The 18,653-nt window shown below is 40.4% G+C and overlaps 1 protein-coding gene across 2 annotated transcripts in view; it reads left to right on the top strand.

Moving 5' to 3' along the window:
• RALB (RAS like proto-oncogene B) overlaps positions 1 to 18,653 on the top strand; it is a 48,047-nt gene that overhangs the window by 21,752 nt on the left and 7,642 nt on the right. For both annotated transcript variants that reach the window (XM_041739766.1, XM_041739767.1), the window contains 3 exons: positions 4,791 to 4,956; positions 14,048 to 14,256; positions 18,181 to 18,358. In XM_041739766.1, the coding sequence (XP_041595700.1) occupies positions 4,843 to 4,956; positions 14,048 to 14,256; positions 18,181 to 18,358 (501 nt within the window). In that variant the 5' untranslated portion in view covers positions 4,791 to 4,842. The remainder of the gene's footprint in view (positions 1 to 4,790; positions 4,957 to 14,047; positions 14,257 to 18,180; positions 18,359 to 18,653) is intronic.

Here is an 18,653-nt window from a genome sequence, read left to right as displayed (position 1 = left end):
ATGAAGTGTACTGATGTCTACAGCTTACATGGAAATGCATCAGAAGAGTAAGATGGATTGATGGATAGGAAGAGGGATGCCAAATAATGGGGATTGTGGTAAAGCAAATGGAGCAAAACGCTAACTGGAGAGTCCAGGTGGTGGGTATATGGACTTGCTGTGCAGTTTGCTCAACTTTGCTAAAAGTTTGAAACTTCATAAAATGTTGGGGTGAAAAGGATACTTGTATTATTTTTTAAGAACACATTTTTTTTTGTTTTTTGTTTTCTTTTTTTTTTTAATAACACATTTGTTGAGTAGGCATATCAATTATAAGCATTAAATCATCAGCATGCACTTCCTCAACTGCGCTGCTTTGTTTTCTTCCTGTTATTTCTCTTCCTCTCTTTATCAAATCCACTCTTTCAAATCCCAGTTCCTAAGTTGCTCCCTTTGGGAGAATTTGCCTGACTTTCTAGTCTGATTTAGACATCCCTCCTTTGTGTTCTCAGAGCACCCCTTGACTTGCATCGTTCTGCCACAGGATTTATTAAATTGCTAGACTTACAGTTTCTTGAGTCAAAGACCATGTTTCTGGAACACTCTCAGTACAAGTAAGAACAAAAACAACAGGTAGACTGACAATGGCCAATGTCAGGAGCCTGGAGGTGGGCATTTCCAGTTTCCAGGATTGATTTGGTCATGGGCACTTGGCTAGCCCTTCTGCTTTTATCCTGTCTTTCCCTTCATCAGGTCAAGTTGATCAAAGCAGTTTTATGTAGGTTGGAAATATCCACTGTGGTTATTCAGTTTTTGAGCACAGATACTTTGGCAGACGTCTTTAGATTTGCTGAATAGTCTTCAGTTCATTTATTGTGATTTCCTCTAGAAAAGTTGACTTTGTTTTTGGAAAATAACAGCTCAGAATTAGATATATGTCTACATGGGTTTGAAAACCTTCCCCACCCCAACCTGGAAGATTATTTCTCCATTTTCATACAACTATAATAATTCACAGGAGCAAGGTTGCTTTAAAGAAATTATGTGATGGATAGTCTGGAGGTTCCAACCTCATGCACCAACCTTAGCTCTCTGGAAAACACTTGTGGACCAGAAATTAGGTCAAAAGTTGTTTCACTTTCCTAAAGTAAAGCCTTTTGGGGAAGCCCACGCCTTATCCCATTTATTCTATTTTAGTCACAATTCAAATGTGCTTAATTATCTAGTTAATTGCTTAGAACACTTATTAAAAAGCACATAATTAGAAAAGGAGCAGTGGAAAGAAGACTGGCATAGGCAAGTAAACTGAGGTCCTGTGAAGGCACAGAAGAAGCGGACATCTGATCCTTCTCACCACAGCCCAAGGCTGCTCACATAACTGATTTCATGCTGACGATGGTCCTTAAATCAAGGAAAGGTTTAATTCTGTTCAGTCTGCTCTGAGGAGACAGATGGATATAATACGTGAGAGAGAACATGAGAACTACACAAATATGATCTCAAATAGGTCTTATATATAGGAATATATAGATTAGAATACTGGCAGGATGTCTACTGTTAATAGTGAATATCTCTGCCTGGCAGACTCATGAATGATATTTTTCTCTTTCAGAGACAGTTTAGATATTTCTTAAATTTTAAGTCATCTCTGTACCTAACACAGGGCTTGAACTCATAGCCCTGAGATCAAGAGTTGAGTTCTCCACCACCTGAGCCAACCAGAACCTCCTATTTCCTAAATTTTTTATTAAGAATTGAAAGGGTTCAGAGGATGCCATCCCAAAATATGCTGGAGGCATATTGAGCTGAAGGCAGTTGAAAAGTAACAGACCAAAATAAGATTCTGTGCCTTCCCTTTCTACCAGGAGGGCAGAACTATCCTTGAGAGCTGAAGATTCTTAGCAGCCCAGAGAAGGCACTGGAGGAGCCTGCATAACACACCCTACTCACCAGTTCTTATCATCCATCAATTTCCTTTATATAGTATTTGCCTTTCCATAGTTTGTTACCCCTAGAAGTGCAGAGTCTTTTGTTTTTTGGTCTTGTCACTTCTCTATAAAATTTATTATTATTTTGTTAAGATGCTATGTAAGCCGAAGTTCTAACCACCCCATTTGAGTTACTCATCACTGAATTTGTGTGTGTATGTGAGATGCTCACAGTAATAAGCTCCTGTTTGTTTTTCTTTTGTTAATCTGTTTTTTGTCAGTTAAATCTTCAGGCCCCAGCTAATGAGCCAAAGATAGGTAGAGAAAAAAAAATGATAGGTTTTTTTTTTCTCCCCTATGGTTTTATAACTTTTTGTTTTAAGTACTTAAAAAATATTTTAGACATTCAGAGGGGTTCTTGTTCAACTCCTGGTCTTTTGATAATGCCATTTTTCTAATATTTTGATTTTGGCTTTATTAAAAATGCTCAAATTATGGGGCACCTGGATAGCTCAGTTGGTTAAGCATCTGACTTTGGCTTAGGTGATAACCCCAGGGTCCTGGGATTGAGCTCCACATTGGGCTCCCTGCTCAGCAGGGAGCCTGCTTCTCCCTCTTCTGCTTCCCCTACATATGCTCTCTTCTTTCTTTGTCAAGTAAATAAGTAAAATCTTTTAAAAATGCTCAAATTATACTTTTTATAATTGTCCAAAAAGTCCTGCTTGTTATGGATGTGGACTCCCATGTATGGTGATATTCTTAGGTGTGTTGTAGGTTGGAATTGTGGACCTCCTACCTGTGAGTTTTAGCTATGAGTGTCCTGACCTCTCAGTGTATGTTGTCGCCCCAGAGAGGTTTTGTTAATCATTCTGCCTTGTGTTCTGGCACCATGACCAGCCTGGGACTGCTTTTTATGTTAATTTCTTGGCTTTGGAGAAGTGTTGTGGTCACATATTTTCTAGGTATACTTCCATGCAGCTGGGGCTCAGTCAGACAGACTTCCTTGTCATTGTCTCCTGTTGGTCAACAAATGTTTTTCTAGTTTATTCTTTACCTTAAGTGTGTTCCTCCAAGGGCCTTCGTGTCTCAGTTCTAACTCCCACCTGGCCTGAGCATCTGGTCTCCTAGCCCTGTGTGTTTGTGAAATCTGAAGTTATCAAGAACAGCAGCTATTCAGGACTGCAGGAATAGCAGCTCTTATTGCCCTGAGTTTTTGCACTACCGTAGGGATTTTCTTTCTTTTGAACTGAGCTGTGTATGTAAGAGAACTTTTCAATCTTGAGCATCCACTATAATCACCTGGGAAGCTTTTAGAAGTCCCATGCCCAGGATGCATGCCAGGCCAATTCCATCAGAATCTCTGGGGTGGGACCCACACATCAGGATGTTTTTAAAGCTACCCAGGTGATTTCCATTGTGCAGCCAAGGATGGAAATCATTGATGTAAAACAATGTTGCTTTATTTTGCCTGGATGATTTATGTGTGTGCTATGTGTATTAATTTATTGTTCTAGTGGTGATGTTTTCAAGTTACTTTGTCAGTAATGGAAATAGGAGCCTATCATACTGTAATTAGAAAAAAGTTTTAAATCTTAAAAAGTTAGAATTGCTAGGAAGTTAGGTTTGCTAGGAAGGAAATCAGCCTTTGTTAAGTTCCTACTGGGTGCTAGGCACTGTGCTTATTAGGTCATTCACATGTGTTGTCTTATTTAATCCTCAGGAGAATCGAACAAGGTAAATGATGGTTGGTTTTTGCAGGTAAAAAACTGGCTTGGGGAAATCAGGTAGTTCTAAGTCTCCCAGCTCACAAATAGCAGACCTGGGCTCAGGCCCATGAGATGCCCAGCCCCACGTCCTTTTCTTTACCCTGTGGTCTATGTAAAATAGGCTTTTCCATACAAATTGATTAAAATAAAATTTGGCACTGGAGTTAAAATAAGTTCCAGGTATCTACTTGGAAAATTTTATCTTCCCATTAATTCCAGGGACCCTCATCTCTTTTAAAAAAATATTTATTTATTTACTTATGATAGACATAGAGAGAGAGAGAGAGGCAGAGACACAGGAGGAGGAAGAAGCAGGCTCCATGCCAGGAGCCCGACATGGGACTCGATCCTGAGACTCCAGGATCGCGCCCTGGGCCAAAGGCAGGCGCCAAACTGCTGAGCCACCCAGGGATCCCCCCCCCCCAATCTCTTTTTATCTCATGTCTGATTGTAAACTGATTTTGACTAATCAACTGTTAATTATAGGAGAGTTTAGCTCATTTTAGTTCATCACTTTAAATGCACTTGGGGAAAATAATTTCGTTCTCCTTCTTTTAACTCTGTCATGTGCCGCATAGGGGTACTTATTATAAAAGCTGCACTTAGCCCTCCTCTTCTTGAGCACTTCCATGGCCTGTGGGGGGGGGCTGTGTGGGTGTGTGTGTCAGGAGGTAGAGGGACAAGGGGAGGTGAGGAGTAGAATAAAGGGGTGGAGATTGAGGTCCCTGAGTGCTGGTGTTCTCTGGGGCTCCAGATGACTTGGGGTAGGGGTGAAAGGTGGGACTGGGAGCTCTTTGGTCACTCTGCCCTGGGTGAAGCACTTTGAGGACCTAATAGATTTTTAGTGGCAGGTTGTCCTTCCCCACCTGCCCCAGTGATACACACATTGGATGTGCATACCTATTTTTTTCTCTCTCCATTCTGCTCTCTCTCTGGCTCTGCTGTGGTAAATGACTTGTGGGGTTGTTGGAGGGATTGTTTTATCTCTGTGGAACCTAGAAGATTTATTTCTCTATTGAAATGTCTGGGTTGGCTTTTCTGGTGCATATGGATTTCATTTAATTTTAATTGGGTAGAAATCAAACTGCTTCTAAGTCTTTGTCTTGTTCATTGGCAGCTCTTCAACTAGGTCTTTTGTTCGTGTGTTGCAACCTTAGAAAATCAGCAAGATGGCTGCGAACAAGAGTAAGAGCCAGAGCTCCTTGGCCCTTCACAAGGTGATCATGGTCGGCAGTGGAGGGGTTGGCAAGTCGGCCCTGACTCTTCAGTTCATGTATGATGAGGTAAGACATTGCCAGGCACAGGTGGCTTTTGTCATGGAGTCCGCTGTAACAATGTCCCTTTTCCAGCTGTGTCCATGTGCTCATTGCCTCACACGCATGGATGATTATGGGGCAAATTTGTGTTAACATGGTTTCTGAATAGCTTTTTAGGGGGTCTAACCAGCATAAAACTTTGCTGATTTTTGGTAAGGAATTTCAACTGTGGCAGGAATGTGAGGGGGTCCTTGCTCGCACGATTCCCATCATCCTTTGAGCTTTCTTTCTGACACGAACAGGAGAAGAGGCTGTTTCTAAAGAACAGGTCAGATAATTAGCTTTGTAAAGTCCATTTGGAGAGATACTGAAAGGGAGAGCTAAGTTGTCATAAGAGTCTTTCCTCAAGTGATAGACATCTGGTTCTCTCTAGTTCTCTCCCATGCAGCAAAGGAAAGCTCTCACTGTCCTTGCCTCAAATTTGTATCACTTAATGTAGATAATGGAACTGGTCCCGAGTCCAATGTGACAACACAGTTTTGATTTCCATGGCAACAAATGTCCCTGCCTGATGGCCCTTGGCTGATACTATAGGTAAGAGTGTTCTGACTAGAGCTTGCATAAGCTCACACAGGTGTGTGCTTTACAAAATTTGTGAAAGGGAGATACCTTTAACCACGCTCGGTTCTGATCATTATCTTTCTGTTTAGATAGATCTATTTTCACTAGACTTGCCCTCTGTCCAACTTCCTCTAATGTTGGATGGTATTGGAGTGGTGATGGCCATTTTTGGGATCTAGCTGAGTGAAGCTGAATTAGGATATGTTTAGCTGGGAATTAGTGGAATATATTTATGTGGTTTGGAGTCATGTTGGTATGTGGTTATTACCAGCGTTCCCACTAGAGGAATGGCTTCCAGGAATATACCCACCACCCACTCTGCTGACTCATCTGGCACTGTGACATGAGGTGCAGGGCCAGGAGTATATCGTGGTGTGAATGTTGTCTTGAAAATGGCACCTGGCTCTGAAAATGTGTGTGCCGTGGAGGGGAAACAAGGGTTGAGACCTACGGAGCAAGAGACTGGTCTGGAAGTTTCTTCTAGATCTTAGACCTTCTTACAAGGAAGTTCAATAAAGATTTCCTAAATTTGACAATAGTCCTAAAACTTTTGTTACTAATAATGTCACGTCATTATGAAGCGGAAAAAACCCTTCTAAACTTTCAATAAAAGAGAAATTTGGACCGATTATGCTAGAGGACAAGACTAAATTGTTTTTTATTCACTATAGGAAGTATTAGAGAATCATTGGCAGGTGTTATGAGATAATCAAAGAGTACATGGCAAACAAATCAGCAGCAAGGTATACTAGAGGTATACCAGGCAGCTAATTAATAAAAATGTGTTATTTTGTGAAATAAGTGGTATTCATATTGGTTTTCTATAGCCATGTGACATACTATAAATTTAGCAGTCTGAAACAACACACATTTGTTATCTGCAGTTTCCAGGGGTTGGAAGTCTGGCACAGCTTAGCTGAGTGCTCTGCTTGGGGTCCCAGAAGGCTGTAGCAGTGTTGGCTGTGGCTGTGAGCTCAGCTGAGGTTTGGATTCTCCTCCAAGCTCTGGGTGCTGGCAGAGATCAGTTTCTTGCAGATGTGGGATGGAGGCCCGCAGGTCCTTGCTACCAGGCCCTTTCCATAGGTAGTTCACACTTCAGCTTGCTTCTTCACAGCCAGTAGGAGAGTCTCTCTGGTTAGCTAAGACAGATTCTTACGTAAGGAAATGTAATCATGGGGTGATCTCGTGACCGTTGCCTGTTCTGGTAAGAAGCCAGTCACAGATTCCTCTGCATTTAAGGGCAGAGCATCATACAAGGCATGACTCACTGAGGGTCTCCTGAAGGTATATTTGCCACAGTATTTGTCCACTTAAAAAAACTTTTAATGGATTATGATTTTTTCTCACTTTAGATATTCACTTTTGTATCTAATATTATATGTATATTTTTATATTCTTTCCTTAAAAGGGGGCCCCAAAATGAATAAGCTTTGGACCAAAACCTTGATTTCCTCCTGGGTCATTGTATATTTTACAATGAGAAACTCTTGTCTTTGATGTTTCCTTCTCTTTTTCTTTTTTTAAGATTTTATTTATTTATTCATGAGAGACACAGAGAGAGAGAGAGAGAGAGGCAGAGACACGGCAGAGGGAGAAGCAGGCTCCATGCAGGGAGCCTGATGTGGGACTCGACCCTGGGACTCCAGGATCACTCCCTGGGCTGAAGACAGGCGCTAAACGGCTGAGCCACCCAGGGATCCCCTTCCTTCTCTTTATCTTATACTAGAGACCAAAGTAGGGGAAATCTAGCAGAATCCACTTGATTTACCCAGAACATTTTTGCGCAAAGAGGAGAGGCAGTTTTTGATAATGGCTTTGAAAGTCTTTGTTTTTGCTTAGTAAGATGATTTGCTTACTGAAAATTTCTTATTGTTCTTCTATGAAGTCTAGGAAGAAGAGATGGTGAGGAGCAGAGTTAAGATGGAGACAGGACTAGAGTAGCTTGTTAATCAAGATGAGGAAGAGGATTTTGTCCCCACTCCCAGGAAACCGTTGGTGATGTCTGAAGATATTTTTGGGTGTCCCAACTAGGGGACAGATACTACTAGCCCTTGTGGGTAGAGGCCAGGGATGGTGCTAGGCATCCTACAGTACCCAGGAGAGATCCCACAACAAAGAATTATACAGTCCAGGTAGTTTTATCAATAGCATGGCTGCTCATGCAGTTGAGACTAAGTAGTGCAGTCACATCTGGGTTTTCCTTTTTATTATGTATTGTTTGTGTGCATATGGTAAGAGGGAGGGGAAAAGATGCATGCAGAAGTGCTTTGTCCCTTCTTCCCAGTATCTTCAGAGAAACAAGGGGATGTGAGGCTTGATTATAGTCTATTTTTTTGTGTGCTAACATTTGAGGACTGGAGAGCAGCATTTATTTATTTTTTAAATTTTTAAATTTTAAAATTTTAAAATTTTTATTTTTTAAAGATTTTTATTTTATTTATTCATGAGAGACACAGGGAGAGAGAGAGAGATTGAGGGTTAGAGACATAGGCAGAGGGAGAAGCAGGCTCCATGCAGGGAGCCCGACTCCATCCCGGGATTCCAGGATCACGCCCTGGGTCAAAGGCAGGCGCTAAACCGCTGAGCCACCCAGGGATCCCCAAGAGCAGCATTTATTGAAGAAATGGCAAAATAAAATCAGAACAAGGAAAGAATGGAGATGAAACGATGTATGTTTTTAGAAGTCTTTAATTGATTTTCCTTCTTTTCTTTTCTTTTCTTTTCTTTTCTTTTCTTTTCTTCTTTTCTTTTTCTTTTTCTTTCTTGATTTTATGTCTTTATTTGAGAGACAGAGAGAGAGAGTGCGCACAAGGGCCGGGTGGGGAGAAGGAGAAGCAGACTTGCCACTGAGCAAGGAGCCGGATGCAGGGCTCCATCCCAGGACCCTGGGATCATGACATGAGCTGAGGGCAGACGCTCAGGAGGCTGAGCCACCCAGGTGCCCCAGTTTTCTAAAATAGTGCCTTGGTGAAAATGTTCTGTATCTATACTTGTTCATACATGTGGCTGCTGAGCTCTGTGACACGTGACTAGTAGCTACTATATTGGACAGTATAGTTTCAGAATCATAATTGTGGAGCTTGAAGAAATGTTAGTAGTGATTGCAGAATCTCCTGGGGCACCTTCTTAAAAAACACCGTCTGACATAGACATGGCCAACATGCATGTGAGAAAATGCTCTGCATCACTTGCCATCAGGGAAATACAAATCAAAACCACAATGAGATCCCACCTCACACCAGTGAGAATGGAGAAAATTAACAAGGCAGGAAACCACAAATGTTGGAGAGGATGTGGAGAAAAGGGAACCCTCTTACACTGTTGGTGGGAATGTGAACTGGTGCAGCCACTCTGGAAAACTGTGTGGAGGTTCCTCAAAGAGTTAAAAATAGACCTGCCCTACGACCCAGCAATTGCCCTGTTGGGGATTTACCCCAAAGATTCAGATGCAATGAAACGTCGGGACACCTGCACCCCGATGTTTCTATCAGCAATGGCCACAATAGCCAAACTGTGGAAGGAGCCTCGGTGTCCATCGAAAGATGATGGATAAAGAAGATGTGGTTTATGTATACAATGGAATATTCCTCAGCCATTAGAAACGACAAATACCCACCATTTGCTTCAACGTGGATGGAACTGGAGGGTATTATGCTGAGTGAAATAAGTCAATCGGAGAAGGACAAACATTATATGTTCTCATTCATTTGGGGAATATAAATAATAGTGAAAGGGAGTATAAGGGAAGGGAGAAGAAGTGTGCGGGAAATATCAGAAAGGGAGACAGAACATAAAGACTCCTAACTCTGGGAAACGAACTAGGAGTGGTGGAAGGGGAGGAGGGCGGGGGGTGGGGGTGAATGGGTGATGGGTACTGAGGGGGGCACTTGACGGGATGAGCACTGGGTGTTATTCTGTATGTTGGCAAATTGAACACCAATAAAAAATAAATTTATTATAAAAAAAACAACACCTTCTGGATAACATTTCTAGAGTGTTCTAGAAATGGGAAATGGGAAGCTCTCCTGGCGATTCTGATATATGGTCAAGTGTGGTGACTCCTGCCTGAGATGTCAGCTAGTAAGGCCCGATTTCACAGAGAAGGAAACTGAGTCTTGTGCTTGGGGATGCCAGTTATCTAAAGTCTCATGGGCTACCCACATTCTTTGTTCTTGGTCAGTGCTTTACCCCAAGTTAAAAAAATTAGCTTATATGGTGAAATTGCTATGAAAATTGGATTATGTGAGGAGCAGTGGTCTCAGAAGTTTTTCTTTTTGGCTAAGTTCTGACTTTGAGATAAATTGGAGGGAGAGCTTAACCTTTTTATTTTTGACTTTTTATACTCCTTTGCGGCTAGCTCAGTGGCTAGCTAAGGCATCTTAGACATGCTCAGTAAGAAGGAGTCTCTATGAAGTTTGCTTCAGTTTTGTGTCTTGGGCATCTGAAACTGAATCACACACAGCCTTGCAAGACCAGGAGCATGGAGCATCTTAACAGATACCAAGACATCAGGGATTTCCTGTTTCTAGTGGAAAAAAGGAAACATCAAGATTGTAATCTATGTCCTAATAATCTGTACACTTTTCAGTGGCACAGAGGTATGCAGTCATATCAGGACACTCTGACTTCCTATGTCCCGGGAGTCCATGGAACTCTTGCTGGTTTTAAACTTGAAAGCTCAGAAATATACAATTGAGGTGCTTTATGGTGGTATTCAGAGATTTGCACTGGGTGGTGGGGTTTTTTGGGGTCATGGATTTGTCTCTTTGGAAAGGAGTTAAAAGGACACTGTGTGAAGCATAGGTCAATTTTCACATATTGTGTATTTTAATACAACTATTAATACAAATGTAAGAACCTAATATAAAATTCTTTTCATTTTTTTATTTGAAATTTAAAATAATCTGAACCATTAGCTCTCAATTGGCAGCATGAGGCTCTTTTTAAAAAAAATTATTTTAGAGAGAAGGTGTGCATGAGTGGTGAGAGGGGCTGAGGGAGAGGGGAGAAAGAGGTAGTAGATGGAGAGAAGCAGACTCCCTGCTGACTGCAGAGGCCCATGTGGGGCTGGATCTCACAACCTTGAGATCATGACCTGAGCCTAAATCAGTAGTTGAATGCTTAACCCACTGAGCCACCCAGGTGCCCTAGCATGAGGCTTTTTTTAAGGGTATTCTTCAGAGGGGCCATAAGTTCAAACTGATAATCTCAGTTCAATTTTTAAATTTTTAAAAATTTAAATTACAATATATTAAGATATAATTCATATACCATGATACCCTTTTCAAATGTACAATTCAATGACTTTTTAGTGTATTCACACAGATATGCAATCATCACCATTATATAATTTTAGAAGAATTTTCTCAAAAGGGAAAACTCCCTACATATAAGCAATTTTTCCTCATTATTGCCTCCCCTGCTTCCACTTCTGGTTCCTGACAACCACTTTCTGTTTTTATGGATTTGCCTATCTAGACATTTCATATAATTGGAATCATATCATATGTGGTCTTTATATCTGGTTTCTTTGACTTAGCATAATGTTTTGAAAGCTCACTGTGTTGTAACTTGTATTAGTACTTTGTTCTTTTTTTTTTTTTTTTTTAAAAAGATCCTTATTTATTTATTTTAGAGAGAGAGAGCGCATGCACTCAAGTGGAGGGAGAGAGAGAGAGAGAATCCTTTTTTTTTATTTTTTTAAATTTTTATTTATTTATGATAGTCACAGAGAGAGGGAGAGAGAGAGGCAGAGACACAGGCAGAGGGAGAAGCAGGCTCCATGCACCGGGAGCCCGACGTGGGATTCGATCCTGGGTCTCCAGGATCGCGCCCTGGGCCAAAGGCAGGCGCCAAACCTCTGCGCCACCCAGGGATCCCGAGAGAGAGAATCCTAAGCAGGTTATACACCCAGCACAGAGCCCAATGTGGGGCTCGATCTCATGATGCTAGGATCATGACCTGAGCTGAAATCAAGCGTTGCATGCTTAACCTACTGAACCACCCAGGCACTGCAGTACTTCATTTCTTTTTATCACGGAGTAATATTCCATTGTCTGGGTATGCTATATTTTGTTTATCCATTCATACATTGATGGACATTTGGATTCTTTCTTCTTTTTGGCTATTTTGAATGATGTCACCATGAACATTTGTGTATAAATTTTTATAGACCTATGTCTTAAATTCTCTTGCCTGAATATATTGAGGCGTGAAACTTGCTAGGTCTTATGGTAACTGTACGTATAACTTCTTGGGAACTGCAAAACTGTTTTCCATAGCAGCTGCACCATTTTATAATCCTGCAAGCATTGTATGAGGGTTCTAGTTTCTCCATACCCTTGCCAACACTTGTCATTGTTTCTTTTTGATTATAATCCTAGGTATGTATGAAGTAGTACTTCATTGGGGTTCTGATTTGCATTTCTCTGATGACTGATGATATTGGGCTTATTGGCCATTTGTGTGTTTTCTTCAGAGAAATGTTTATTCCAGTCCTTAGTCTATTTTTAAATTGAGCTATTTTATTGTTCAATTTTAAGTGTCTTATGTATTTGTAATACAAGTTCCTTCTTAGATGATACACAAATATTTTCTCTCATTTTATGGGTTATCTTTTCACTTTCTTGATGGTGTCCTTTGAAGCATGACAGTTTTACATTTTGATGAAGTCCAGTTTATTTCTTGTTGTTGCTTGTGCTTTTGAGGTCCTAAGGATGTATTGCCAAGTCTCAGGTCATAAAGACTTACACCTGTGTTTTCTTCTTAGAGTTTGTGGTTTTAGCTCTTACATTTTGGTCTTAATCCATTTTGAGTTAATTTTTGTATGTGATGTGAAGTACAGGTCTAACTTCATTCTTCTGCATGTGGATATCTGCCTAAACCAGCACTGATTTAATTTTAAAGTATTCTTTTTTAAAGATTATTTATTTATTTATTCATGAGAGACACAGGCAAAGACATAGGCAGAGGGAGAAGCAGGCTCCCTGTGGGGAGCCCTATGTGGGACCTGATACCAGAACCCTGGGATCATGACCTGAGCCAAAGGCAGTCGCTCAACCACTGAGCCACCCAGGCATCCCATGTTTCATAACTTTTAAGTTTGTTTGTTTTATTTCTTTTCAGAGTATCTTTTTGGCAAACATATACATACATATATACATAGGTACGTAGGCATATACATATATGTTAAGATATATATATATAATATATATAATATATATACAAACAACTATACACACACACATTTCTTCCTTATTCTCCCTACTTGTGCAAAAGGTAGACTTCTAATCTGGAGACCTTTATTATGTATCTGTACGTAGTTCTCTTTGTCATTTTTTATAACTGCATAGTATTCCATTGGTGGGTGCCTGCTGCTGGATGTTTGGGTGGTTATTAATTGTTTGCTGTCACAGTGCCACAGGGATCACCTTGTATGTTGCTGTAGATTAGATCCCTAGAAGCAGAGTGGCTGGGACTGAGGATGAGTGCTTCTCCAGTGCTCTTAGGTCTTGCTCTGTTCATCTCCATAAAGACTGCACTGTTCTCCACTCCCACCAGCCATGTACAAGAGGGCCTATTTCCCCAGAGTGTGTTGTCCAACATTGGGGTTTTTGCGAGTCTGGTAGGTGAAAAATGCTATTTCCATGTAGTTAACAATTTCCATTCTCTATATTCAGTGAGGATGAACATCTTTTCGTATGTTTAACATCATATGTATTTATTTTTCTGTGAATTGTTTATGTCTGTTGCCACTTTTTCCCCATTGGATTGTTGATCTTTTTTTCTCCCTGTTTCTAGGAACTGTTTAAATATAGCTCTTTGTGATGTGGGTTCAAATACTTTTTCCCTGTTTGTCATTTGTCTTTCTTTATAGTGTGTTGTGCCATATGGAAGTTTTAAAAGTTTTTTTATGTAGTCTAATTTATCAATTTTTTCTTACATGGCTTCTGGAGTTTGAGTCATAGTTAAAAAGGCCTTCCCTACTTCAAGGTAATAAAAGGATTTCACCCATGTTTTCTTCTGGTGCTTGATGGGTTTATTTTTATATTTCATTATGTGTATATTTAATCTTCCTAGTTTCTTTTGCCAAATTACTTTTCAGATGAGTTTTATACTTCTGTTGATTATATGTAAGAGCTTCTGCTTCTCACTCTTGCCAGTGTTTGTTATTGTAATTTTATCCTGAGAATAATAATGCCAAGTGTTCCTTCTGCCCTGTGCTTGGTCTCCTCATCTACAAAATGGGAATATCTGCTCTTGTTTAAAAGCAAAATAAATAAAAAGTGGTAGAGCTGAGAGCAATAAAGAACAGAAGTGTTATATAAGGAGTTATTTTTATTTCATAGTGCTTTGTACATAGTGTGATAATGATAGGCACCCAATAAATACTCAGTTGATTGTAGGTCAAGTGCCCATGTATTGAAATGTATTTTTTGGCAGATTTTTTTTCCCTTAAAACTTTGTTAATTACTGATCGTGTTGTTTACTTCCTCAGTTTGTAGAAGACTATGAACCTACCAAAGCTGACAGTTACAGGAAGAAAGTGGTTCTTGATGGAGAAGAAGTCCAGATAGATATTCTGGACACGGCTGGACAAGAGGACTATGCAGCCATTCGAGACAACTACTTCCGCAGTGGGGAAGGCTTCCTCCTCGTGTTCTCAATCACAGAACATGAATCGTTTACAGCAACTGCTGAATTCAGGTATGTTTGAAGTGAAATAGCCTCCAGACTCTGGGAGGCTTTTTGCCTCTCTTTTTTGGCTTGGCAGGACTTTAGGGGTGAGCACAGTAGTAGAGGGTTGAGCTTGCTATTAAGAAGAATTTTCTGCGGCTTTTTGAATCTTGGCACATGATAGTCCACCATTTGTTATAATCTCTTTGGGTTTCCCTGTTTCTATAATTTCTGAATATAAATTATCTTAAGAATCTGTTGTCCCTAGAGAGGATGAAGCCATTCCATATTCTCAGGAATCTATAATTTTGTTTTCATATAAATCCTAAGGGACAGTGATTGAGGAGTTCACTAATAAAAATATATCTTTTTTTCCCCAAAGATTTTATTTATTTATTTGAGAGAGAGAGAGAGAGAGTGAAACAGAAAGAGAGCAACAAGCAGGGGTAGGGGCAGAGGGAGAAGGAGAGAGAGAATCTCAAGCAGACTCCCCACTGAGCTCGGAGCCCGATGTGGAGCTTGATTCCAGGGCCCTAAGATCATGACCTGAGCTGAAATCAAGAGTCAGACACTTAACCAACTGAGCCACCCAGGCACCTCAACCATTTTTATCTTTTTTATACTTTTGCAGAAAAGTAATACTTTTGATCTATTTTGAGATTGATGAAACATTGTCAGGAGAGTGAAGGATGTGTGTCCGAGTGACCATTTGCTGCTACCGTAAGGACTGTTAGCAGAGGTGAATGGAAAGGGCCCAGCCTTAGAATCAGACAGATCTGGCTTTGAATCCATCCCCTGCCCCTTAGCAGTTTTGTGACCCTGGGCAACTTTACTTAACATTGGAGATTCTCTCTGTCTGAAACTGCACTTGTTAGTTGATGAGATGAAATGAGGCTCTAAGCTGTAAACTCTTGGGGCAGGCTGCATGGCCACTGCATTGTATGGTGGCCCCGTGCCTTCTCACACTGTGAGCACCTGGTGCTTGTGTGGTGGAATATTAACTGCTGCAATTCATTTTAAATGCAGTAGCTTTTTTTTTTTTTTTTTTTTTTTAGATTTTATTTATTTATTCATGAGAGACCCAGAGAGAGAGGCAGAGACACAGGCAGAGGGAGAAGCAAGAAGCAGGCTCCATGCAGGGAGCCTGATATGGGACTCTATCCTAGGTCCCCAGGATCACGCCCTGAGCCTAAGGCAGAGGCTCCCCGCTGAGCCAGCAGGCGGCCCTAAATGCAGTAGTTAAAGTTACTGGAAGTTCATTTTGTCATAAAGAAATGTGAGCTGTTAGGCATAATCCTTAGGAATTCTAATGAGAAGGGCGTCTTTCTCCTTGCCTCATATGCTTTGTGTTTCTCTTACACAACTGTATTTTTTCATCTACTCTCCTTATATCCAGAGGACTTTTGATTTTAAGAACCAGATCTAGAGTCTAATAGGGAACTAAGAAGGGGAGAAAAGAAACTCCCCCCCCCCCCCGCCATTTTTTAGCAAGTTTTGGTCAGAAATTAAAGGATTAGCCAAAGATCAAAATGGGGAAACTAAATATTGGGAAAGAAGCATCCGTGAGCCCGGGAGGCCTCAAGGGGTGAACCCAGCTAAACCAGCAGAGTGAATGGGAGGTAAACAAAGTAGCGCTCTGTTGCTATGCTGCATAGTGTCAAGTCTTCAGAGGTGGAACACCTAAATTCTCTGGTACTAAAGTGTGTGTGTTGTGGTGATCAGTTATATGATCACGACTCTTATGAGCAGTCCTATTAATTTTTCAGACTTTCCCAATACACGTAGATTTTTCTCTCTGTGGGAATAGCCCCTATATTCATAATTGTGTTTGCAGCTACATAATCCTATTTTCTCTGTCCTTCAGGATAAAACAAGACAGATGCACACACTTCCTTATTTTCTTGCATATCCTGTACCTTTTGACTTCCCATTACCCCATGACTTGCCAAGAAGGGAAATGATGGGCAGTGGAAGAGTCCAGACAAGAGAATAGACAATACAGCCCTCGTCCTGTCCCCCCACACTATCGTACACACACAGACAACATTCATGCATTCTCAGAGATTCCAAGCAGAGTCTCATCTCATCTTGAGAGATGGGTGTCAGTCATTATGTGAGAACAGGGATCCTTAGAAGCAAAAGGACAGATGACTACAAAAAAAAAAAAAAAAAAAAAAAAAAAAAAGGTTGGGCAAGTTACTTCTGACTTGAACTCTGGAGAATCAGATAAAAGTCACAGGTCTGTCCAGGTTTCTCAAGGCATCGGAAACAAAGAGTGGAGGCACAGTATCTGAGCCTTTGCAGTTAAACTCACCATATGCCTGTTTGCAGTTTTCAAACGTAGCATTTCTAATCTATGGGAAGGTCCCAACTTAAAACGTTAATATGCTCTATCTTCCTTGAAAATTTCCCTGGATGATATTCAATAAGCTAGAAAAATAGGTTTGTAAGAAGAGACCAGACTCGATACTCCCATTTTTGATTGAATATGTTTATTAATGAGGTAATGTTACAAACGTCTGCATGACTAATAAACCAGAGAGCTATTAGTTTTTCTCGTTCATAGTTGTGTTGATCATATAACTTCTAAGTTTAGTATGTTCTTTGACCTCTGTTGAAATGTAACCTATAGCAAAGCTGCTAAAAGGCAATTTTCAAGCATCTACTTTTCTTTTTTTTCATTTTTCTTAGAACATTTGATATCGGATACTTAAATTGACTCTAATGGAAAACTTGTAATTATATAATATATTTTTATTATGAAATATTACCTATGTCATATAAAAATCAATGCAGAGCTCCATAAAATATGCTTTTGAAGGAGTCTCTTCTTGGAGTATTTTAGAAAGTAGAAGTGTTTTTACTGGACCAAAAGAATGACAATGGAATGTTTAATTTTTTTAATGCTGGATTTTGATTAATAATTTTATTTATTTATTGAAAAGGTTTTATTTATTTATTCATGAGGCACACAGATAGGGGCAGAGACAGAGGTAGAGGGAGAAGCAGGCTCCCTGCGGGGTTCCTGATATGGGACTCTATCCCAGGACCCCCCAGGATTACAACCCGAGCTGAAGGTATATGCTCAACCACTGAGCCACCCAGGTGCCCCTAGATTAATCATTTTAGATAGCTGATAGTTTTAGTAGAGGTAAAATTTAATGTGCATTATTTTCTTTCTTTTTTCACTTTGTAGTAGAAATATAATATGCATTAAAATACACAGCCTAACATAACTGACTCCATTCTGTTGGCTGTAACATTTACTGTATCCAAATGGAACCTGTCTTTGGGGGAACAGCTGCATACACACATACAGTTAGAATCGAAACAGAAGTCTCACAAAACCATACTTGATCAAGATTCCCTCTGAGTTTCTGTTCTATAATATTGTTTCATTGAGGAAAAAAATTACTGGTTGTGACTCATTAAACTCATTTCATGATCTAATAGACCACTACCTTCATTATGAAAAACATTGACTTCATAGCTGTTACTCTCACAAAGAAATCATAGCATTTTTTTTACAGGGAATTAATAAGCATTTTATATGTATGAAGATACTTCTCTTAGCTTGTTTTTATCTCAGCGGTTCCCAAGTTCTTTTTGTTAAAAATTTTTCAATGCCTAAACATAAATTTGGGACCCTGTTGAAATGCAGAATCCTGGGCCCCTATTCAGACATTACTTCTGCAGGACTCCTGTTGGACCCAGAAATCTGTATCTGTGATGAGCAACCCCCATCCCTCTGGTATAGGCAGACTGAGAACCAGGCTTTGAAAACACTTGTCTAGTTTATGGCAGGATCTACGGAGTGCGTCCTTGGAACATGTCCTAAGTGTAACAAGTTTTTCTGCTTCCTAGGAAAAGGCATCAGTGAAATTGAGTTCTTATTTAAGCTTTTTCAGCCGTATTGTATTGTTTTGTTTTGGTTATTTTGATGCTATGCCTTAGGGAACAGATCCTCCGTGTTAAGGCTGAAGAAGATAAAATTCCATTGCTTGTCGTGGGAAACAAGTCTGACCTAGAGGAGCGGAGGCAGGTGCCCATCGAAGAGGCGAGGACTAAAGCAGAGGAGTGGGGTGTGCAGTACGTGGAGACATCGGCTAAAACGCGAGCTAATGTGGACAAGGTAGGTGTGTGCTCTGTGTGTGTTTCCTAGAAACAGCAGAATGTAGATGCCTCATCTGTTTGGCTTTGAGGGAACTGTTTATGGAATGTAGAGGAGGACTGATTTTTCCAGATGTCTCAACCAGTATAGTGAGAAGCCCTGGAAGGATTTGGCCCTGGAGTTAAAACAACTCAGAGTCATGCACCTTTGTGGGTATGCTTAGTGTTGGCATGGCCCTTGGAAGTGTGGTAAGATGAGGCCCTGGCTTTGTGCAGACCGGGTAGGACGGACATAAGTAGCTTCCCTCTGCTCTCAT

This window comes from Vulpes lagopus, chromosome 24, assembly GCF_018345385.1.
Source record: "Vulpes lagopus strain Blue_001 chromosome 24, ASM1834538v1, whole genome shotgun sequence".
In the NCBI taxonomy this organism is placed as follows: domain Eukaryota; kingdom Metazoa; phylum Chordata; class Mammalia; order Carnivora; family Canidae; genus Vulpes; species Vulpes lagopus.
The sequence above is the reverse complement of the archived record's forward strand: the minus strand, read 5'-3'. Positions and strand labels throughout refer to the sequence as shown.